This window comes from Hypomesus transpacificus, chromosome 4, assembly GCF_021917145.1.
Source record: "Hypomesus transpacificus isolate Combined female chromosome 4, fHypTra1, whole genome shotgun sequence".
In the NCBI taxonomy this organism is placed as follows: Eukaryota; Metazoa; Chordata; class Actinopteri; order Osmeriformes; family Osmeridae; genus Hypomesus; species Hypomesus transpacificus.
Genome location: NC_061063.1, coordinates 6,402,742 through 6,426,731, shown reverse-complemented (window position 1 = coordinate 6,426,731; position 23,990 = coordinate 6,402,742). Strand labels below are relative to the sequence as shown.

At 42.4% G+C, this 23,990-nt stretch overlaps 4 protein-coding genes across 5 annotated transcripts; 3 read left to right on the top strand and 1 right to left on the bottom strand.

The window, feature by feature from the left end:
- Nucleotides 1–292: 292 nt before the first annotated feature.
- Nucleotides 293–5,770, top strand: eloa (elongin A). 2 transcript variants are annotated; one of them, XM_047019789.1, is made up of 12 exons: nt 293–449; nt 1,484–1,540; nt 1,930–2,042; nt 2,197–2,768; nt 2,954–3,252; nt 3,381–3,495; nt 3,645–3,797; nt 3,871–3,968; nt 4,176–4,356; nt 4,485–4,614; nt 4,713–4,862; nt 4,964–5,770. In XM_047019789.1, the coding sequence occupies exons 1-12, from the start codon at nt 378–380 to the stop codon at nt 5,058–5,060; spliced, it is 2,037 nt and encodes a 678-aa protein (XP_046875745.1). In that variant the 5' UTR covers nt 293–377; the 3' UTR covers nt 5,061–5,770. The 2 variants fall into 2 exon arrangements, with proteins under 2 accessions (XP_046875745.1, XP_046875746.1); XM_047019790.1 differs by having other exon boundaries at nt 294–449; nt 4,713–4,858.
- A 266-nt stretch (nt 5,771–6,036) lies between these two features.
- pithd1 (PITH (C-terminal proteasome-interacting domain of thioredoxin-like) domain containing 1) lies at nt 6,037–8,007 on the top strand. The gene is made up of 6 exons (XM_047019355.1): nt 6,037–6,397; nt 6,765–6,808; nt 6,931–7,008; nt 7,208–7,312; nt 7,467–7,575; nt 7,659–8,007. Exons 1-6 carry the CDS (start codon nt 6,197–6,199, stop codon nt 7,758–7,760), a joined length of 639 nt encoding a protein of 212 aa, XP_046875311.1. The 5' UTR covers nt 6,037–6,196; the 3' UTR covers nt 7,761–8,007.
- Nucleotides 8,008–8,903: 896 nt separating this feature from the next.
- Nucleotides 8,904–16,623, top strand: lypla2 (lysophospholipase 2). Its single transcript, XM_047019010.1, has 10 exons — nt 8,904–8,972; nt 11,696–11,788; nt 12,566–12,597; nt 12,704–12,769; nt 13,088–13,135; nt 13,253–13,323; nt 13,518–13,591; nt 13,734–13,835; nt 14,144–14,320; nt 14,497–16,623. The coding sequence occupies exons 2-10, from the start codon at nt 11,711–11,713 to the stop codon at nt 14,545–14,547; spliced, it is 699 nt and encodes a 232-aa protein (XP_046874966.1). The 5' UTR covers nt 8,904–8,972; nt 11,696–11,710; the 3' UTR covers nt 14,548–16,623.
- Nucleotides 15,468–22,737, bottom strand: LOC124467418 (cingulin-like). Its single transcript, XM_047019700.1, has 2 exons — nt 21,889–22,737; nt 15,468–21,435 (listed from the first exon to the last, which is right to left on the bottom strand). Exons 1-2 carry the CDS (start codon nt 22,720–22,722, stop codon nt 17,071–17,073), a joined length of 5,199 nt encoding a protein of 1,732 aa, XP_046875656.1. The 5' UTR covers nt 22,723–22,737; the 3' UTR covers nt 15,468–17,070.
- Between the last annotated feature and the right edge of the window lie 1,253 nt (nt 22,738–23,990).

The window sequence follows — 23,990 nt, the reverse complement described above, 5'->3', positions numbered from 1 at the left end:
TTTTGTGTGTGAGTTTGTTTTACTTGAAAACCAACCATGGCAACAATGAAAGCATGATCATTCATATTCTGAAATATAAGAGTGTGATTTCATATGAATTGCATACAGTACCATAGTTGACACAACAAATACACTACATATACAATACATACACAAATTTCATGAAGACTTTTAATGTTATTATAACTAAAAAAGATGACAGCTGTCTTAAATATAAATCTTCTCGTCACAAACATAATCCTTTGTCAGCTGTTCTGTGACGTAGTTCCGTCATTCTCCATGTCCATTGCAGGCTAAAGCAGAGGTAGACAAGAAAAGGGCAGACCTATTCCTGCATAGATGAAGCAGTTTCCGGGAACAGGGTACCAGTAATAAATATGGCGGAGGAGCTGCGGGAAGCGGTGGAGAGACTTCAGTCTCGGCTCTTGGAGAACCAGGACTCTCGCAAGGTAATATTCGAACGGCCCGGGATGGAACAACACAAAAATGTTTGAAACGGCTCGCGACTTCACTAGTTACGGTGATTTCAGGCCAAGTATGTCGCGTGGCAGGTGGTTTCGTGAATATAGCTACTGCTTTTTTAAGATCACGTCACGGAAATGTGGCTTATATACATGGCAGGACGACTGTTATAACAGAAGTTTAAATTCCCGGCCATAGTCAGTGATCACCTGCCAAGTCCCCTGAGCAATCTCCTCAACATAATGGAAACATTATAGCTTCTCATTCCAAGTTGGCAGTGGACAGTGCAGCCTGTCCGCTAGCTAGCTAATGTTGCAGAAATGACAACCACAGCGATTCTAAAAGCACGACCGAGTGACATCAACAGCAGCTAGCTAGCCTAGGCCTCGGTTAATATTGTCGCACAGTCGACTGAACAGTGGGCCTATGTATCCGTCCAAGTTTATGTAATGTAAAATGTGTTGTTCACACTCATGCTAACTATCAAGCTACGTGCCTGGTGAAATTAGGGCATTTCACAATGTTGCATTGAACAAAGCAATCGCCGTTTTACACCAAGTAGCAGTAACCTACATTTCTCAGTTGATCAACAATAAACACGACCCCCTCCTTCAGATACGGGTAGCCCTAGAGCTCATCACACAGGCCACGACAACGGATAATCTTGATGTCACTGATGCCATGTCAGTGAGACGTTTAGATGTTAAGACCCGTGTATTGTTTTACACTGTTATGAATTGAGCACGAATGACATTTTAAGCACTATGCACCCCCTACTGAGATATGTGCTTTGGCTATGTGCACAGGCCACCAAGTCTTCATATTTGTGCAGTTTTGTCATAGTATACAACCAAGTTGTTTTTGTGCTTGTGAACGGAACCAGTGTCAGCTCTAAACCGAGATAAACTGTATATTTCACGCAGAGAGAAATTATTCCTGCACTATTGTGTTGTTGCTCATCACTTTCTGTTACATCTACATTTTGAAATCACTGCTCATAACACATGATCCTCCCCTCCAGCTGATGAAGACCCTCCGAAGACTGGGGGAGCTTCCTATGACTGTGGATATCCTGGTGGTAAGATTGGGATTCTTATGCTTGGGAGCAATATGTACTGGATGTAATGTCAATGGTATGGAGACAATGGTAATGATTCCATGATTGCATTGTGGTGCCGTAGTTTTTGAACTTGTGTCGTTCATTTCAATGTGAGCTTTGAGCCTCTGTTCAAGGTATTTCCAACTCTCAATGTACAAATTAAGGTAAACTAAATTGTTATTTTGTATATTGTGCTAAGTGTGCCGCAACCAACTTACTAAATTCAGGCACACTATTAAACACATTGCAAACTGAAGACATTGCTACATATCTGCAGTTGTTTAGACTGACAAGTAAACGTGGAATTGCAGATGAAGCCTCCTTCTTTTTTGTATTGTATATGTATTTTATTTTTTGGGCTTATACAGGAAACTGGAGTTGGAAAAACTGTGAATTCCCTGAGGAAACATGACCAGGCTGGTGAGGTAGCAAAAACTCTGGTGGCCAAATGGAAGAAACTGGTTCCACAGGCTACAGACAGGTAGGATACCTCCTTATGTTGGATCAAGTAACTATAGGAGTGTGGTATGGAATGAAGCACAAAATACCAAAATATCCTGTTGGCAACACATGAACGGCATAATTAAGTAAACTGTCTATCCTCAGTGCTAACATGATCCTCTTCTTCCTTACAGACCCAGCAACACCAAAGAAGCTCGGACACATGGCCATTCTCGCAGTGACATAGGAAGTGACGGGAGCCGCAAGCGAGCTCGCGATCCGTCCCCAGAGCAGGCGCCTCATGAAGGAGAGGAGGAGGAAGAGGAGGAGGAGGAGGAGAGAGGCTACAACACCAACTATTCCCCATCTCCAACCCGACACCATTACAGCCCCCCTCAGCTATCCCATGGGGGGGGCCAGAGAGGGGGGTACCAGTCCGAGGGCTACGAGAGCCCTACCGAAGAGGACCCTGAGCTTGAGCCCAGCCCTCCTCCTCGTAAAGAGACACGACACATTAAACCTCACAAAGAAACGAGCAGGAACCACCATGCTGGCGGTTCCCATGGCGATCGGGACGAAGAGAGGCAACATCGTCATGTTCAGATGGGTGCAGGTGGAAGTGGAGGAGGTGGTGGCGGCAGTGAAGGCAGAAAGCGAAGCGTGGAGCGGGAGGCACAGCCCTGCGAGCCCACTCACAAGGCCTCAAAGCACAGTCGCCACTCCACCCCACATGACAGCAGGAAGGAGAAGAAAGGAGGAAGTGATGGTGAGTTGGCCGGACTGCTGAGTCATTGTAATTTCCCATCTCTGTGAGACTCTGTGAATCTGTGACAGTATGAAGTGTTCAGATTCTCTTCGTGTTCTGTACCGCTATGTTACCATTGCATAACTCAGGTAAAAAATGGATTGTGCCCCCATTTATAGTATCCCATAAAATGTCTGTGTAACCAGGGAGACCGCGGGAGCATAGGGACCCACTTGTGGCAGAGGAGGAGAACGAGGAGCAGTTTGACGCCCCGACCATGTCATTTGAGTCCTTCCTCACATACGACGCCCCTACGCCAACAAAGAAGAAGAAGAAGCCCCCTAGTAGCAGCCGGCCACCACACGCCTCGACGCTGACGCCAGTCCCTGTGTCCTCCTCTTCCTCCTCCTCCAAACCCAGCAAGGCCAATGGGTCCCGCAGTAAGAGGCCCGAGCCCAGCCCATCTCCAATGGCATTAACCCCAGTACCAGAGAAACGACGAAAGGTATGAACATACTTGTTATCTTCATCAGTTGTTGACAATCAGTTGTTGTCCTCTTTGTCAATCGAGCACTCAGGGATGCTCCTGGGTTAAGACTCTAGTTTGATTCTGGCTGCATTGTGAATGTCCAGGTGGTCGAGGTTGTGGCTGCCCTGCCAGACATCACTCTGCCGGCCATCAAGCCTAACTACCGACCCCTTCCTTCCATCGACCTCCTCACACCCCTGTCCCCACAGAGGCGTAAAGGTGGGCCCGCTCTTTGACACTCAGCTCAGTTTTATGAAGTTACAGTATGCAACCTTTGCAAGTTTAGTTTTAGTTTTGGGGGATGCTATTTCATCATTTAGTCCCACAGGTTGATAACTTGGTCCAAATTGATCTTCCTCCTTACTTAGTTCCTGTGTCAAATGACGAGGAGGATGCTGGCTTCACTGGGAGACGTTTCAATTCTAAGATGGTGGTCTACTCCGGCTCCAAGACCGCTTATCTACCCAAGATGATGAGTCTGTATGACCAGTGCATCAGAGTGCTGCAAAACAACATAGACTGTAAGTATTTAATGTTGGCACACACACACACACACAGTATATAACTGCATAATGACATCCTCTGTTTCTCCAGCGATTGATGAGGTGGGAGGAGTGCCCTTTGAGATTCTGGAGCCAGTCCTGGAGCGTTGTACTCCTGAACAGCTGTACCGCATAGAGGAGTGCAATCAGGTAACACTCACAGTCACACACACACAGGGAGACACACGGAGCCACACGGAGACACACAGGGAGCCAATCTATACTGAACAGTTGAATATCTCCCAAACTCACCTTGGATTGGATATTGAACAGAATGATACATGAATACTGTTGAAAGCTTCATGAAGTGCATCCAAAATAATATGTATATTTCTCTCTGTTCTCTCTCTCTCTCAGTGCTTCATGGAGGACTCCGATGAGTTGTGGATGCGTCACTGTAAGCGGGACTTCAAACGAGCGGCGCCCCAGGAATACGAGTCCTGGCGGGAGATGTACCTGCGCCTCCACGATGAGCGTGAGGAACGCTTGCGGATGCTGACGCAGAACATCAGCTCCGCCCATGCCAACAAACCCAAAGGTGGCATTTTAATCAGTGGTTTTGTTTGAAACCGGAACGCATCCAAATTGTGTGTTCTGTGCACTTGGGCTGCTGATTGCTATAATAAATGAATGTTAATTGATTGTTGTCTTGGCCTTCCCCTTTAGGACGAACGGTGAAGATGGCATTTGTAAACTCGGTCGCCAAACCGCCGCGGGATGTCCGGCGGCGACAGGAAAAATTTGGCACCACCAGTTCCTCCACAGCCAGCTCCACTGCTGCAGCTGCCCCAATCAAGTGAGTCCTCATGGGGGCGTGACACACCTCAACACCTGTCATGCTCAACACTGTTTAACCTGCAATGTATTTTACCCCGATGTACTTCTGTGTTTCAGGATCAGGCCTGCTGTATTGTACAGTTCTCACTCTACTGATCCCCCAAGTTCCTCCTCATCCCACTACAGCCCCCCCCAGGCTTCCCGCTCCTCAGGGTCTAGTGGAGGGGGTGCAAACACACAGAAAGACAAGACACAGGTCAAAAGTGAGTATCAAGGAAGCTGTGTGTTGAGAAAGAGAAAAGAAAACACTTCCTTTGAGATTTTGTGTCCTGTTCTGCTGTTCATTTTCTTGCCTTTCTTTCTTACAGAAATTGCCCCTATGATGGCCAAAACTATCAAAGCTTTCAAGAACAGATTCTCCCGCCGATAGGTTTAGAGACTGAATGTAATGTATGGAGTGAGTGAGAGGAGAGGAAGAGAGATTGTAGGAGCCAAGCTCTTTTTTTATTCAAGGAAATATGGGAGTTTATCAGACCCCTGTTTAATGCTACACATATGCGATACTTGATGTTTTTCATCATTTAAGTTTATATTTAACACACACACATAAATGTACCTTTTGTCACACGGGCATACACACACAAAGAAAAAGCAAACATTGCAAAAGGCAAAAATAGTAATTTGTTACAAGTTCATATGTGCATCTGCAACAAACACTACAGTGGGACTCTTGCAGAGATATGTTTTTATGGTACGCATCACATATGAGGACATAAACAATGTAGTATTTGTCCTGCTGTCCCTGACAGCTTTCAACAAACCTGTACATGTACAATCCCTAATAGGCTTATTTTACTCCAGGGCATCCGCAACATGTATTCCTGCTGTGTTCTGTGCTGAACGACATGTGCATCCCTACTTTTATCTGGTTCACTGTGATGACTGAGAAGCGCAGGGAGAGGAAAACACAAAAAGGGAAAGATGGTAGTGAGGAAGATATAATGATAGGACCCTGCAGCGTCACTCAATGATGTATTTATTTTCAACTTTGGGACCTGGATCCCCTGACCTTTCTGGACCCAAATGAAAGTGGATCAAAATAGTAATTTTAATAGATTTTAATAAATGTTATATGGACATTTTTAATAAAAATTGACTTTTTGCCCATGATAAGATCCCCACTGTGTCTCGTTTATTTCCGTATTGTTTATATTCAGTTTGTATTAATTGTATGGCAGAAATTATTAGAAAATAGAAAAAAACCCTAATTAAAATCAAAACATTTGCACAGTTTAATTTCGTCACGTCAAATTTTCTTGCAGCTATGAGCTGGCCATTTTGGTTTATTTGTCGTCTTATTTTGCAATAGGCTACGCTGGTTAAAAGTCAGACCAATCGCAGAGCACGTTGATGCCGTGCCTCCGATGGACGTTTCTGATTGGTTCTGGCTCACATGACTTTCTCTTCCTGCTCTCCAAACATGTTTTGAAGAAGTTAAAATAGCTGTGCCCACTTGGCAGCGTCCTAGCAGGGGTCTTACTACCTACTTGTGGGATAGACAGCTTCCTATTAATCTAGCCTAGTCTTGTTTAGTGTCTGCGATGTCCGGCCACGGTCATAGTCACGGTGGTGGTGGGAATGGCTGCGGCTGTGAAGGGGAGCACGAGCCCGCGGAGAGGGGCCTGGAGTACGCACTATATCAACGCATTGACATCGAGAAACTGCAGTGTCTCAACGAGAGCAGAGAGGGGGACGGGAAACTCGTTTTCAAACCTTGGGATAAGCGGACGGACCGTGAAAAGGTAGCAGTACAGTGTCTTCCACTGAATTCGGCTGCAACTTGTTCATGCCAGCTCACATTTGTGCAACAGCGGCACAGAGACCAGAATACCCCTCCAAAAGAAATTCAGAGACAGACTCTTCATTGCATGACATACTGCTGAAGCTGTACATTTAGTCTTCAATAAAGTATTACTTGCACATCTCAAAATAATGTATAATCGTTCACCTCTATGCTGACATGCAGTGTATGGAGCGGTGTAGTTGACAGCGTGGTGACGCCCTGACTAAGCTCACTTTCATCGCAGCTAGTGTCAGGTGTCCCAGTGTAGCAAAGCGAAATGATATTGAACTGCATTGAAATCGACTTCTTTTTATTTCTTTCTCTAGTTTGTGGAGAGTGATGCTGACGAGGAACTCCTGTTCAACATCCCGTAAGAACATGATCTGCTTGAATGCTGCTCCTAATTCACATAAACTGGACACTGTCTTCTCACCACCCTAATTCACATAAACTGTCTTATTCACCAACTAAAACTAATCAGACTTTTCTCAGGTTTACTGGCAGTGTCAAACTGAAAGGCATCATAATTGCTGGTGAAGATGATGATTCACACCCTGCAGAAATAAGACTGTGAGTGACAATAGCGGGCTATTCTGCAGGATGTAAAACCACCTAGTACTGTACTGTGTGTAATGTGAGAGGGGAAAACCTGTGCCTTAGTCCCAACTGTGATTGATTGCCTGTGTCTGGAATAGAGCTGTATTTCGTTCCATAGAGTGGTGTAGTTTTGTGGATTGGTGTTTATTGCATGTTAATGTTGTTGTTTAAGTTACAAGAACATCCCCCAAATGTCCTTTGATGACACGGGCAGAGAGCCAGAGCAAGCTTTCCGCCTCAACAGGGACCCGCTTGCAGAGCTAGAGTACCCCACCAAGTGAGTACCTCATCTATCACCTCAACGCTGCTGTGAACCTGACAATGACCTGCTATCTGCCCTTCACACACTCTATAGGATACTGCCATCAGCACACACCTAGTAAAACCTAGTCAGTGATTTCTCCAAGTCGTTCACTTGTAATATTTTTCAGGATTGCCCGTTTCTCCAATGTGGAACATCTGTCTATCCATATATCAAAGAACTTTGGTTCAGAGTCCACCAGGGTCTTCTACATAGGGCTCAGAGGAGAGTACACGGAGGTGAGTGAAATGACTACAAGTGTGTTGTCTCTTAACCTCTGACGGAACACTCAACATTCTCTCTCACCCATGCTCTCTTGCAGGCTCACAGACACGAAGTCACCATCTGCACCTACGAGGCCTCTGCAAACCCTGCTGACCACAAAGTTGAATCTCTCATCCCACAAACCAATTTCATATCCTGAACAATGGAAGGCGGAGAGATATGGAGCCATGGAGGAGATGTGTGAGACTCACGCTGTCTGACACGGGTTATAGAAATGTTTGTCTGTGCATGGTGCACAGGGTGGGTAAACAGTGAATTACTCAATGCCTGGTTTGGGTATGGCTACGGGTGTGTACGTTTGACACTGGATATCTGATGGTTTCTCCTCCGGATGTGCCTAGTTTGCTTCCTCTTTGTTAATATCAATAAAAATAATGGGTGACAGACTTGAGTCTTTGTTTGGTAAATTAAGACACATCTTATACATATTAGTTTTAAAGCTAACAAAGCAGGTACCCTTAGAGTGTGTGTTCAGTGTGTTGCTCATAGGCTGTACCTGAACACTTTGTGCTGCTTAGTGGTGTGTTGAACTGACATACAAGTATAATATTTTCTTGATTGCTTGCATTCTGTCTCATTTCCTCCTCTCCTACCTTTTTTGTATTAACATCTGATGAGAGCGTTTGATTCTCTACTTCGGCCCACTGTTTCGAGTTTTGAAAGTGAAGGGAAAAGAGAGGGAGCAAAAAACTGAGAGCTATTGCGATCAAACCTTGGAATGACTCCAAGGTCCCCTGCAATGCTGTTTTCTATCTGAACACACAATTATATATTTGGTCCACAACAGATTGGCTGACATCAAGGTTTTCCATTAGATTAGATTTACTTTATATATTTTGATCGGATTTGGGACCAAGTTTGTCATGTCCTTTTCCCTTTACAGGGCTATTAATGATTTATTTTCATTACCGATGTAGTGTCACACTGCGGTCTGCGACAGTAAGCCTAGTGGCAGTAGGTGAATGTGCAAGCTATGTGTTGTGTCTCGGCTTTTGTGAAGATTGAAACACGCATAATGTTAAGTTCCAGGTATAGATATTAATGTTAGAAAATTAAATAAAAGTACCAAGTACATTGGAACGGTTACAATCATGCCACGGAGTGCACATATTAATTCTAGGCTATACCAATGGAGTTAAACTATTTATGTAGTTTCAGAGATTATTACTAAAACGATTTAATTCAAAAAAATCGAATTTATGATGACAAGTTGATTGAATTTAGTGGTGCATTGTCCACCTTGAAGCAAGTGCGAGAAAGGGCGTGAATATGACGATGACGTCACACAGATGAAACCCGCCCCACTTTATGCCAATAGCGGAAGTTCCGTTGAGATTTGGGACAGCAAGCGGTAAGTGAATGAATCTATGATAGAGGGCCGCGGTATAATAATTTTTATTTAACCGGTCTTAACTGCCGCAGACATACATGGGTTTTGGTTACAATAATGCTTAAAGAAATTGGGGATCTATATAGATACAGAAATATCCCTTCGAATTCGAGCCACTGCGCCTCGAACCAAGCCCAGTTAGCTGGCTAGGCAACGTCGTTAGTCAGTCAGGCTCAGAGAGCGGGGTGCCGTGTACTGAGACAATAGTACAGTACGCTGTTGTGGGGTTAGCTAGCAGCCACTCATTGTGATAAGTAACCAGAAAAACAGGATTACGCCAGCTGGTTGCGATGATGTATCCAGCAAGCCTATCCACTTTTTAAGCAATCTAAAGGCTTTGATCTTATCCTGCGCTGAATTCCATCACACCTGCCTGGGTTGCACAAGTAGCTCTAGTTAAGTCTCGATCTAGCCAGCTAGGCTAGCTAAGCTGCTTCCTCTCTGCCCCATTGACTTTGCAATGTACTATTGTTTCCCAATCCACCGCTTCCTCTCACTAGCTAGCTAGCTGCTAGCTTTCAGTTGAACTAGTTGGATTTGGGTAAAAGCAAATAGATATCGAGCTAAATTGGGACATTGCCATTTAACTAACATTGTCTGGTCTTGTAAATTTACTGACTGATATAGACTAGTCTGTTAGAGCATAGCAAGCAGCTTGCTTAAACACTAGTATGTGGTATTCTGTTCATTCATCATAGTGGTGCTGTAATTGTAGTTGATTTTAGCACACAAAATAATTTATCCGTCACAATTCCCATACAGCCTGTAAAGTGTAGTTATTGCAGTTCATCTCTGTAGTTCCTTTATTATGTGTCAACTTATAGTCTTTTACGTGAAGCTGCAATTATTGTCAGCCAGTTTAATTCGAGTCAGATGGAAACTCGTGATGTTGACACCGACGCCGTGGTCGTTCATAGACGGCGGCATTGTTTGTGTCTGCCACAGAAGGATAGTCGTGAGGTGACCGTGAAATCAGAGTTTCATCCCGGCTTAGTTATTTGCCATTGCTGGCAAGGGATCATGGAAAATCAATGCACGAGAGCCGCGCAGTTTGTGTGGCCTTCCTGTGCGTGTGATCTGGGGAACTAGAGGATGTCTGCATTCCTCGTTTGAAACACAATTACTGCCTGCTGTTAAGTCATCGCGTAAAGTCAAAGATCAGTTAAACATAGACATGTAATAGTAAAGGTATAACCCAGCTAGTTTGTCTAATTGATGCTGTGGTCTTGGGGTGCTATGAAGGCTACATAGGAGAGGTAACCTCAACGATGGGGAAACATTCATAGATACAGGCCTTTGGGGAATGTATTTTTCAAAAAGCATTGTGGTTGGAAATGCTTTAACTTAGTCCATACTCTATTGGGCTTGTCATTGCTGGACAGTAGTGAATAACAATCAGCTTTCTACACACTGTACGCATACGCTCCCCTTTCTCTTCATCTCTTTCCCTATTGAACCTGTCATTCCCCTGATTGTGCTTTTTTCTCTGTCTCCTCTTCTTTCACTCACCACTGTTTGGTTTGGTCATTATGCGGGTGGAATTTAAACTCTGTGTAAGCCTCAACGTTTATACATTAACCCTACATCTTTCTATTTTTTGTTTCTCTATCCATCTCTACCTCACCTTTTTGTCAAACCCATTCTAGCTGATAGTAGGTGGTATGCAGTGTTTCCCACACATAGACTAATTTGTGGCGGTGCGCCACAGAATCAACACCGGCCGCCACACATTGCGTTTCGTAAACATTTTTTTTTATCGCTATTTAGGTAAAAACACGCAGCGTATTCGTTCAGCTGCATTTCCTTTCCCTGCTCTCCCTCCGTCTCTTTCACGCACGCGTCTTTCTCACATACACACACAGTCACTACGTCAGCACACGTTAGCAACGATGCATACGCCGTTCTAGTGAGACCGACAGCTACATCAGCGAGCCTTCAGCATTAGTGCCGTAGCTAAAGGTCTAGGAAAGTTGAGGCTACTTTTCGCTAGGTACCGACGGACATGTCTTAATCGAAGGTTCCCCTTCGTTGTTTTGGTGAGAAGTTTCAAGAGCTAGCTACTTACCCGGCGTCATGGAGCCGACCAGTTAAATAGTTATTTAGCACCCTGTATGCAGCGTCGCTACCTGCATATGCAGAAATTATTTGTTTGTTGTTGTTGATTGATTTTGTGAATTATTTCGACCCCCCCCCCCCGGTCTGACATGAAACAACACACCCCCCCCCCCCCCCCCCCCCCCCCCCGCCACATATAGCTTTCTAATCTGTGGGAAACACTGGTATGTTACACAGATCACAGAACTAGTCTCTGTTAGTGTGTCAGGTCTGAAAAATAAGAAACAGATAGTCTAGTATGTTGAAATCCAGACTGTTGCTTTGACAGACCACTGGTGTTTTAACAGTTAATAATGTAATTGCTGTAAGGGGGCCACATTTAGTTAATGAGTTCCCAGAGGCGCTGACTAAACAAATTCCTTTCTCAGCAGTTATCACTTTTTGCTTCAGAGCAGCATCCATAAAGTGTGGTATGTTCACTTCTTTTGTGCTCCGCGGCCCCACTATGGGTGTCCCGCTCCCACAGGACATAAAGAAACAGTCCACTGTGAAGACTGAATAGCAGTTGTGTTGATAAACCACAGCACTCGTTTCATTGATATGCATCTCTCTTGTATGTCCCCCCACAGCATCCCTTCCAGTGTATGTGTGGCAACAACATGTCAGTGCCGCTGCTTGCCGAGGCCGTGACGGTGTCAGGGACGGAGAAGGAGACCGCTGCGGTGAGATGGAGAGCAAAACCATGCCGCCATTAGATAACGTCTATATGCCTAGCAGATGCTTTTATCCTAATTGATTTACAGTCAGTCAAGTGATACGTTAAGTGCATACAGTTACTAAGTGCATACATTTTCATAGAGAATTTAGCCCCCAACCCATGAGTTGTGTAACCGCCATCCAGCGACTCTACACAGTTGTTGGGTCTGGTAGCCTGTGTCTAGTGGCCACCTGTAGCATGGAGTCAGAACAAGCCCCTGGAGAGCAGTCATACATTTGAGAGGTTTATTCACATTGGTAAAGGATGATATTATATTTACATCCCTGTTACATCTCCTAATTTAACTCCTAAATTGGCCTCCACCTAACAGGCATCCTCATTACTAGGCTTATATGTGTCACATGACCTACACATGATCTAACTCAATAAGCAAAGCCACTCATTTGTAGTTGAGATGAAAGCCTGCAGAAATGGTTCTGAGATTTAGAAAAGACAGATTGTAAGCCTGGGGAGGGAGGAGATTTTAGCATGACAAATTCCAGTTATTGTCTGTGGAGTTGGCAGCTAGAAAGTTGTCTTGGCAACAGTAATGGTTTGGTATAGTGTTTTTATATAACCAGAGTCCCATAAATTTAAGACAAACATGGTGTACACATTCAAATACATAATCTGTCATATTTACAGACATTCTACTTGGCTCACAATACACAGAATAAATAATTACAGACTAAATAGCTAGGCTGGATTGGGAATATAACAGGTCTTGTTTTATCTTTGTCAGGTAATCTTCCTCCATGGGTTGGGTGATTCAGGGTACGTATTTTTTCATTTTTGTGCGTCCCTAGTTTTTCAGTGTTTGTACTTGCTGCTCCGAGGATATCTTTGGCTAACTAATTTGTCTCTGTCTCTTACCTTGCAGGCATGGATGGGCAGATGCCATGACTGCTATCCGACTGCCACATGTGAAGTATATTTGCCCCCATGCGTAAGTCTCCCTTTGTTAGGCTGTTTATCTTTATGCACAGCTATCTTTCTGACAGTCATGCTGGCATCATTTTAGTCAATATTCTAATATAAAAAGGTATTTTCCAATCTGGTGCCCCTCTAAGTATCTGATTCCCTGTATATAATTTTGTCAAGGACATTTAGCCTCTCTCCCTCTGTCTCCCTTCCTCCAGTATAGTATTTGTAATGTACTCGTACAGAGTATTAGCATTATAATAGGTACTTTACTTACCTAGTGTACTGGTCGTGATTCGCACTCACCTTGTATTTCTGTGTATTTCTACCTTTTTGTCCATAGGCCCAGAATTCCCGTCACTCTTAACATGAAGATGACAATGCCCTCGTGGTGAGTTTGCCCACCTAGCGTCTATGTGACAGCTGTGTTAAGGGGTCTGATCTGATTGATATGGTTTGTACACATTTGTACATACAGTATTTCTTTATGTCTTGTGTGTCTGTTCAGGTTTGATCTGATGGGCTTGAGCCCAGACTCCCCAGAGGATGAGGCTGGGATCAAAAGGGCAGCAGAGAATAGTGAGTCTCAAGCTGATTTTAAGACAACACCTCTTGAGAAATAAATCACTGTTACCATGGTGATTATCAGTGGTGTGGATCTGAGGTCTACCATCTAAATGACTAAATGTAAATCTAAGTGTTAGTTAAAGCACAGCTCTATTTTTGCCCCCCTGCACACAGTCTTATGGTTTTATTTTCAATGGTTTCCACAGTTAAGGCCATAATTGACCATGAGGCTAAAAACGGCATCCCTCCGAACCGTGTGCTTCTTGGAGGCTTCTCTCAGGTGAGAAAGTCATTCTAGTTTTCTATTAAATCTCTCCCAGAGGTTGTTATAAGTGGGAATGTACAGAGCTGCTTTAACTGGTCAAACCAACATCACACTCAACTCCTCTCTCTCTCTCTCGCTCTCTGTCTTGCTCTCTCAGGGTGGGGCTCTGTCCCTTTATACAGCCCTAACCTGCCAGCAACAGTTGGCTGGGGTTGTGGCTCTCAGTTGCTGGCTCCCGCTCCACAAGACCTTTCCACAGGTAAAGCACAGCTCTCACATATCCAGGGCTTTTTACACCAGCAAGCTCAACAGTTCCCATCAGCTGGGCATGGTGGACCCCTATTGGGGACAAGAAGTTCTGTTCACACAGGGGCCAAAGCCTGGACTTTCAACTTTTAGGATGATAAATAGCTTAATGATAATCACTTCAGGAAACTTGCCTATGAAGCTGACTTCACTAAACTTTAGGCACAGAGGACTTAAATCTAAGAGATTTGGAGCTGAGATTGCAGTGTTTGTTGGTGGCAGTTGTAAAGTTGTAAGGTAACTTCCTGTTTGGTTGGTCAGGCGGCGAGCGCTAGCGCCAACAAGAACATCCCCATCCTACAGTGCCACGGGGAGATGGACCAGATGATACCCGTGCAGTTCGGGGCCATGACGGCAGAGAAGCTCAAGACCATCGTCAGCCCCACAAAAATCACCTTTAAATCCTACCCAGGACTTCAGCACAGCTCCTGTCCTCAGGTACAAAAAAAAGTAGATGTGAATGTGTTTTGTTCAGTGTGTGCATGTGATAATGCCTGTGTCAGCATAGAACATATAAGAGTGAGTGACAGTTGTGTGGTTTTCTCAGGACATCATTGAATACAGTCCATTGAAGCATTGTTTGTATAACTCTCTGTCTAACTTCAATTTGGCAGGAGATGGAGGCTGTAAAGGAATTCATTGAGAAGCAGTTGCCCCGGATTTGACCTCACCATGACCCCACTGTGACCCTTAGACACTGACATCTCACCTCTGACCTGCCATTCTCCCACAGGAAACAGCCATGAGCACCCCCTACACACACCAACACAAACACATGCACACACGCATATTCAAGCATTAATAAACTCACTTTCACAACACATTTATACAACTCATTCCTCATTAATTCAAATAAAAAACTAAGTTCATGCTAGGTATAAACAGTTTGCAAATGCACATTGCTTACACTGAAGTGTGAACACACTCTTATAGTCTTATTTTCAAGGGAGAATCACTGACTCAAACAGTACATTGCCCATTAGAATTTTACCTTCCCTCTCTGTTTTGCATCCTTTCTTTATCCCATACAGCACATGCCATCCCTCTATCCTGCACCCTCCCATGTGATGCTGTGTGTGTCAGTAAGTGAGTCATGTAGTGAGTCCAGTGAACTAGCCGCTGGGCTATTGCTAACCCTCCTCTTAGATGCCAGTTTGGTGTTTGAGAGCCCGGCTAACCCAGGTCGAGGGCTGTTGAGTGGGCAGGCCCAGCAGCCTGGGGTCCTGGTCCTGAGTAAGGCCCCAATGTCAGATGCCGTCTGGAGTGACTGGTGCCGCTAATGCTCGTGACCCTCTATCCCGACCTAACCTCTGCATGCTGTTTACCTCCCAGGATGCACCTTGGCTGGTGGTATACCTGATCCTGTCCCACTGACTAATGGGAGTCCCCTGCTCATGCTGCAATAACCTGCCATTCGATACCCCCTATTGAAATAAAAAGAAACCAACTGATCATTAACTTTTGCAACCATGTTCTGTTCTTTATCACAATCTGAGGGCTATTATTGTCACTGTATTTTAAAATAATAATAATTTCGTTCAATTTAAATATTGAAGGAAATAAATTAGGTTTAGCTTTTAGGATATTGTTTTTTTTTTTGCCCTAGGAAAATTACGTTTTATTTAAATTAGGTAGAAATCACTATGTTATTGTTTATTAAAGGTATTTAAACAGTAGCATAAAAATCCCCATCTGTATTACGCTATACTTGATTTGTATAAAAAAGGTTTTTAGCTAATTCTACAGACAAATACACTTTATCTCACAGCATCAGTGATGTTTCAATCCAGATGGGGCCAGTTCCAGAAGACACACTCATGACTCATTTAACTGTTCTTCCCAGCCATCTCCTTTTAACTTTTCACCAGTCAGTCATTTCTCTTTCCCTATCGTTTTATACAAGTCAGTTCTAGATCCTCATGGTGATAGGAAACATTCTTGTCAGGAAGTAAATTATTCACTTGACAACTGATTTACTGGCATTCTGAAGGTCAGAGAACATCTTTACCCAGCACTATTGTAATTTGCCTGATAAAAAAGGCTTAACACAGGGAAGGCTTTGGCGTTAAGCTGTTCCTGTTATTAACTAAAGGGTAATTTTTAAAAGTAATTAATATTGATCATATAAATCCTTGGGAGCAGGATTAATGCACAGAGGAGTAGGTGTGCTCAAATCAGGTGTTCTGTATTTTCCTTTTGTGAATGTTTTACCATCCTCATTATTACATGTTCTGTACTACCAAAATCTAATTTGAAATTGTGGACAGGAGAAAAAGATTCTGTATTGATTGTTATTTGCTATTTAATGAATGTCTCTCTTAATACTTTCCCCCCCTTGCTACTGCAACTTCTCATAATCTTGAGTTTTTATTAATTCTGCTAAGTTTTGGTTAGTTGTATTGGTGTGATCTTTCTGTTGTAGGCGTGTATTTCAATATGGGTTGATTTCTCTTTTATTTCTCTCCCATCGCTCTGTTTTTACAGTCTTTTTCCAATCTTCTGTTATCTTTTGGTTTCAACACTGTTGTTCAGAACGGTTGGAGTCTCGCGCATGTTCTCCTGAGTTGTAATTTGTCAATGGTTGAATTTTTACAGTTCTCATCATGTTTGTCATCTCATCCGCTTTGTGTCGGTTCATACTACAAGCAAAACATTTTGAGGAGGACTCTTATCGGTCCTTATTGTTTATTTTATTTCCCAAGACACCTGTATGTTGAATAAATGATACAAATAACTGTCAACTTCAGACTAAAGTTTTTTTTTGTGTGGTTACCTGATTTCGACTTTGGCATGTTAATAGTTTTGTCCTCAAACATGAATATGCTATTGTCCAAATGTATTAAAGAAAGAAATGAGACAAGGTTAGGCACGTTTTTAGGCTTGATAACTTTATTAAAGAAAAAAATCTATATATCAAAATCTATACTGCAACTTCAGTTATTTTTTATCTTTTAGTGGCTTGTCAATACTAGTAGTAGGCCACATCCCCTCACCTTTTAAAGTACAGGTAAATATATATATTTAATGCCTTAACTTTTATTTGTTAATGCTTCACCTTTGAACTTTTCTTAAACACAGAAAACATTGCACACTTATATACACACTATCATATTTTGTGAATAATTACGGCACATTAAATAATTTATAATGTTATAAAACGAAGCAATTTGTGAGGTATGGAGATCCGATCACAAGTTCTCATCCTCCTCTTCTTCTCTTACTCCACAGCAGCGGCTGCAGCAGAAGCAACAACAGAGGCGCCAAATCCTCCGAAGCACCTCAGGTAATCCCTCCAGAGCTCCTCCTGATCTCACCTGAGTCTTTGTGCCCAACGCTCCTCCCTCAGCATGACCTTGACCTCTGAACTCCAGATTAGATCTGTCAAAGTCCCCTGTGGTTTCTTCTCTCCAAGATCTTTCGAGAAGAATTATCTCTGATAGATCCTCCTCTCTCACTCTCTTGGTTGATCTCTCATGTCCAAGGTCCTCCTCTGAAGTTTGCATACCTATATCTGTCATTAATTGTGATTGTGACTTGCTCTCCATGCCGACCTGGAGTCTTTCAATCTGTTTTAGCATCTCCGCCTTTATCATTTCCAGTTCTTTATCTTTCTCCTCGAGTTTCCTCTTGTCTCTATCCCATTCTCTGTTCAGAGTTTGGTTACTTCTTTTGAGCTCCGCCTCCATCTTTTCCAGCTCCTCTTTCTCTCTTTGTAGTCGTGCTCTCTGAACCAGCTCGTGTTTTTGGATCACCTCCAGTCTTCTTTCCAGGAGTTCTCTCATCTCCTGAACTCGATGTTTCATCCTCTCTATCTCTTTCCTCTCAGTTTTGGCCTCCAGCCAGATGTTCTTCAGATGATCTATCTTTGAGAGTGTCTCCTCTGACCTCTGGTCTAGGAGCACCTGCTCAGTTGTTGATGTCCATGCAGGTTCCTCCTGTTCAGTGGATTGAGTGGAATCTCCAAGCTGCCTTTGTTTCTCAGTCTCCACCAGCATCAGCTTCTGCCCCTGAAGTAGACTTGTTCCCTCTTCCAGATATGTGTTGCTTCCACTCTTTTTCAGCTCCTCTTTGGCTATTTGTGTCTCAGCTTTGATGTTCTCCATCTCTAACACCTGGGTTTGTGTTTCTGCATCGACCTGTTCCTTTGAGTCCTTTGTCTCTATTTGTTGATTTTGTATTTCGGTCTTCATAGATTTCAGCTCATCTCCTCGTTTATTTATTATAATTTCTAGATTTTCTAAATGTAGTTTGTCTAGTTCCGAATCTTCACTTGATATCTCATCTCTCAGTGTATACAACTGTATAGTGCTTGCTTCCAGTTCATTCTTTTTTATGTTTAATTCTCCCAGGGTCATCTCTACGTCAACTCTCTGTTGTTGTATTTCAGCCGTGATCTGCTCAAGATTGTCTCTCATCTTGGTGATCCTCTCCTTAATGTCTTGCTCTTCCTCTTTCAATTCAGCCATGTGCTTTTCTGCTTCTTTTTTCTCTTTTTCCATTTCAGTCTTCCTCTCTTCCAGCTCATCCATTGCCATTCTAATTCTACCCTTGGTGTTGTCAATGTCTAGGCGTTGGCTTTCCAACTCAATCTTCATCTGTTTCAGGTCATCTCTTTCATTTGACATCATCTTCTTGATGTTTTCAATTCCTTGTTTCTCTGACTCAACTTCAGCTTGCATTGCCTCAAGAACCTGTGTTCTATTCTTGACATGTTCCATTTGTTTTGTAATATCCTCTCTTTCCTTCTGAATCTGGCCAGAAATCTCTTCAAGGCCCTCCTTTTCTCGTTTTGTCATGTCCATGAGTTGATCTAGATTCTCTGACCTTTCTTGTAACTCAGTCTTGATCAGTTCCAGTTCAACCTTTTCACCTTGAATATTTTGTTTGTCTTGCTCCACCTGGATCTTTTCCTTTGACATCTCATCTCTCTGTTTATTCACCTCTATAGAGCTTAGTTCCAGTTCATTCTTTTTGATGTTTAATTCTCCCATTGCCCTGTCTACCTCATCTCTCTGTTGTTGTATTTCAGCCGTGTTCTGCTCAAGGTTGTCTCTCATCTTGTTGATACTCTCCTTAATGTCTTGCTCTTCCTCTTTCAATTCAGCCATGTGCTTTTCTGCTTCTTTTTTCTCTTTTTCCATTTCAGCCTTCCTCTCTTCCAGCACATTCATATCTTCTTTCATTTTTCTGTTCAGGTTGTTTATATTTTTCTGTTCTGCATCCATCTCAATCTTGACTTGTTCTATCTCTTCTCTCCCATTTGATATCATCTTCTTGATGTCTTCGATTCCTTGTTTCTCTAACTCAACTTCAGCTTTCATTGCCTCAAGAACCTGTGTTCTATTCTTGACATCTTCCATTTGTTTTGTAATATCCTCTCTTTCCTTCAGAATCTGTCCAGAAATCTCTTCAAGGCCCTCCTTTTCTCGTTTTGTCATGTCCATGAGTTGATCTAGATTTTCTGAACTTTTTTGTAACTCAGTCTTGATCCGTTCCAGTTCAGCCTTTTCATCTTGAATATTTTGTTTGTCTCGTTCCATCTTGCTCTTTTCATTTGACAACTCATCTCTCTGTCTATTCATCTCTGATGTGCTTCCTTTTAATTCAATCTTGATATTTTGTTCGCCCCTTGTCATTTCTAATTTATCTCTCTTTTGTTGTATTTCAGCCGTGATCTGCTCAAGGTTGTCTTCCATCTTGTTGATACTCTCTTTAATGTCTTGCTCTTCCTCTTTCAATTCAGCCATGTGCTTTTCTGCTTCTTTTTTCTCTATTTCCATTTCAGCCTTTCTCTCTTCCAGCACATTCATATCTTCTTTCATTTTTCTGTTCAGGTTCTTTATATTTTTCTTTTCTGCTTCCATCTCAATCTTGACTCGTTCAATCTCTTCTCTCCCGTTTGATAGAATCTTCTTGATGTCTTCGATTCCTTGTTTCTGTAACTCAACTTCAGCCTTCATTGCCTCCAGATCCAGTGTTCTATTCTTGACATCTTCCATTTGTTTTGTAATATCCTCTCTTTCCTTCTGAATCTGGCCAGAAATCTCTTCAAGGCCCTCCTTTTCTCGTTTTGTCATGTCCATGAGTTGATCTAGATTCTCTGACCTTTCTTGTAACTCAGTCTTGATCCGTTCCAGTTCAACCTTTTCACCTTGAATATTTTGTTTGTCTTGCTCCACCTGGATCTTTTCCTTTGACATCTCATCTCTCTGTTTATTCACCTCTATAGAGCTTAGTTTCAGTTCATTCTTTTTGATGTTTAATTCTCCCATTGCCCTGTCTACCTCATCTCTCTGTTGTTGTATTTCAGCCGTGTTCTGCTCAAGGTTGTCTCTCATCTTGTTGATACTCTCCTTAATGTCTTGCTCTTCCTCTTTCAATTCAGCCCTGTGCTTTTCTGCTTCTTTTTTCTCTTTTTCCATTTCAGTCTTCCTCTCTTCCAACTTATCCATTGCCATATTAATCCTACCCTTGGTGTTGTCAATGTGTAGGTGTTGGCTTTCCAACTCAATCTTCATCTGTTTCAGGTCATCTCTTTCATCTGACAGCATCTTCTTGATGTCTTCAATTCCTTGTTTCTCTGACTCAACTTCAGCTTTCATTGCCTCCAGATCCAGTGTTCTATTCTTGACATCTTCCATTTGTTTTGTAATATCCTCTCTTTCCTTCTGAATCTGGCCAGAAATCTCTTCAAGGCCCTCCTTTTCTCGTTTTGTCATGTCCATGAGTTGATCTAGATTCTCTGACCTTTCTTGTAACTCAGTCTTGATCCGTTCCAGTTCAACCTTTTCACTTTGAATATTTTGTTTGTCTTGCTCCACCTGGATCTTTTCCTTTGACATCTCATCTCTCTGTTTATTCACCTCTATAGAGCTTAGTTCCAGTTCATTCTTTTTGATGTTTAATTCTCCCATTGCCCTGTCTACCTCATCTCTCTGTTGTTGTATTTCAGCCGTGTTCTGCTCAAGGTTGTCTCTCATCTTGTTGATACTCTCCTTAATGTCTTGCTCTTCCTCTTTCAATTCAGCCCTGTGCTTTTCTGCTTCTTTTTTCTCTTTTTCCATTTCAGTCTTCCTCTCTTCCAACTTATCCATTGCCATATTAATCCTACCCTTGGTGTTGTCAATGTGTAGGTGTTGGCTTTCCAACTCAATCTTCATCTGTTTCAGGTCATCTCTTTCATCTGACAGCATCTTCTTGATGTCTTCAATTCCTTGTTTCTCTGACTCAACTTCAGCTTTCATTGCCTCCAGATCCAGTGTTCTATTCTTGACATCTTCCATTTGTTTTGTAATATCCTCTCTTTCCTTCTGAATCTGGCCAGAAATCTCTTCAAGGCCCTCCTTTTCTCGTTTTGTCATGTCCATGAGTTGATCTAGATTCTCTGACTTTTCTTGTAACTCAGTCTTGATCCGTTCCAGTTCAACCTTTTTACCTCGAATATTTTGTTTGTCTTGCTCCACCTGGATCTTTTCATTTGACATCTCATCTCTCTGTTTATTCACCTCTATAGAGCTTAGTTCTAGTTCATTCTTTTTGATGTGTAATTCTCCCATTGCCCTGTCTATCTCATGTCTCTGTTGTTGTATTTCAGCCGTGTTCTGCTCAAGGTTGTCTCTCATCTTGTTGATACTCTCCTTAATGTCTTGCTCTTCCTCTTTCAATTCAGCCATGTGCTTTTCTGCTTCTTTTTTCTCTATTTCCATTTCAGCCTTCCTCTCTTCCAGCACATTCATATCTTCTTTCATTTTTCTGTTCAGGTTGTTTATGTTTTTCTTTTCTGCTTCCATCTCAATCTTGACTCGTTCAATCTCTTCTCTCCCGTTTGATAGAATCTTCTTGATGTCTTCGATTCCTTGTTTCTCTAACTCAACTTCAGCCTTCATTGCCTCCAGATCCAGTGTTCTATTCTTGACATCTTCCATTTGTTTTGTAATATCCTCTCTTTCCTTCTGAATCTGGCCAGAAATCTCTTCAAGGCCCTCCTTTTCTCGTTTTGTCATGTCCATGAGTTGATCTAGATTCTCTGACCTTTCTTGTAACTCAGTCTTGATCCGTTCCAGTTCAACCTTTTCACCTTGAATATTTTGTTTGTCTTGCTCCACCTGGATCTTTTCCTTTGACATCTCATCTCTCTGTTTATTCACCTCTATAGAGCTTAGTTCCAGTTCATTCTTTTTGATGTTTAATTCTCCCATTGCCCTGTCTACCTCATCTCTCTGTTGTTGTATTTCAGCCGTGTTCTGCTCAAGGTTGTCTCTCATCTTGTTGATACTCTCCTTAATGTCTTGCTCTTCCTCTTTCAATTCAGCCCTGTGCTTTTCTGCTTCTTTTTTCTCTTTTTCCATTTCAGTCTTCCTCTCTTCCAACTTATCCATTGCCATATTAATCCTACCCTTGGTGTTGTCAATGTGTAGGTGTTGGCTTTCCAACTCAATCTTCATCTGTTTCAGGTCAACTCTTTCATCTGACAGCATCTTCTTGATGTCTTCAATTCCTTGTTTCTCTGACTCAACTTCAGCTTTCATTGCCTCCAGATCCAGTATTCTATTCTTGACATCTTCCATTTGTTTTGTAATATCCTCTCTTTCCTTCTGAATCTGGCCAGAAATCTCTTCAAGGCCCTCCTTTTCTCGTTTTGTCATGTCCATGAGTTGATCTAGATTCTCTGACTTTTCTTGTAACTCAGTCTTGATCCGTTCCAGTTCAACCTTTTTACCTCGAATATTTTGTTTGTCTTGCTCCACCTGGATCTTTTCCTTTGACATCTCATCTCTCTGTTTATTCACCTCTATAGAGCTTAGTTCTAGTTCATTCTTTTTGATGTGTAATTCTCCCATTGCCCTGTCTATCTCATGTCTCTGTTGTTGTATTTCAGCCGTGTTCTGCTCAAGGTTGTCTCTCATCTTGTTGATACTCTCCTTAATGTCTTGCTCTTCCTCTTTCAATTCAGCCATGTGCTTTTCTGCTTCTTTTTTCTCTATTTCCATTTCAGCCTTCCTCTCTTCCAGCACATTCATATCTTCTTTCATTTTTCTGTTCAGGTTGTTTATATTTTTCTTTTCTGCTTCCATCTCAATCTTGACTCGTTCAATCTCTTCTCTCCCGTTTGATAGAATCTTCTTGATGTCTTCGATTCCTTGTTTCTGTAACTCAACTTCAGCCTTCATTGCCTCCAGATCCAGTGTTCTATTCTTGACATCTTCCATTTGTTTTGTAATGTCCTCTCTTTCCTTCTGAATCTGGCCAGAAATCTCTTCAAGGCCCTCCTTTTCTCGTTTTGTCATGTCCATGAGTTGATCTAGATTCTCTGACCTTTCTTGTAACTCAGTCTTGATCCGTTCCAGTTCAACCTTTTCACCTTGAATATTTTGTTTGTCTTGCTCCACCTGGATCATTTCCTTTGACATCTCATCTCTCTGTTTATTCACCTCTATAGAGCTTAGTTCTAGTTCATTCTTTTTGATGTGTAATTCTCCCATTGCCCTGTCTACCTCATGTCTCTGTTGTTGTATTTCAGCCGTGTTCTGCTCAAGGTTGTCTCTCATCTTGTTGATACTCTCCTTAATGTCTTGCTCTTCCTCTTTCAATTCAGCCATGTGCTTTTCTGCTTCTTTTTTCTCTTTTTCCATTTCAGCCTTTCTCTCTTCCAGCACATTCATATCTTCTTTCATTTTTCTGTTCAGGTTCTTTATATTTTTCTTATCTGCTTCCATCTCAATCTTGACTCGTTCAATCTCTTCTCTCCCGTTTGATAGAATCTTCTTGATGTCTTCGATTCCTTGTTTCTCTAACTCAACTTCAGCTTTCATTGCCTCCAGATCCAGTGTTCTATTCTTGACATCTTCCATTTGTTTTGTAATATCCTCTCTTTCCTTCTGAATCTGGCCAGAAATCTTTTCAAGGCCCTCCTTTTCTCGTTTTGTCATGTCCATGAGTTGATCTAGATTCTCTGACCTTTCTTGTAACTCAGTAATGATCCGTTCCAGTTCAACCTTTTCACCTTGAATATTTTGTTTGTCTTGCTCCACCTGGATCTTTTCCTTTGACATCTCATCTCTCTGTTTATTCACCTCTATAGACCTTAGTTCAAGTTCATTCTTTTTGA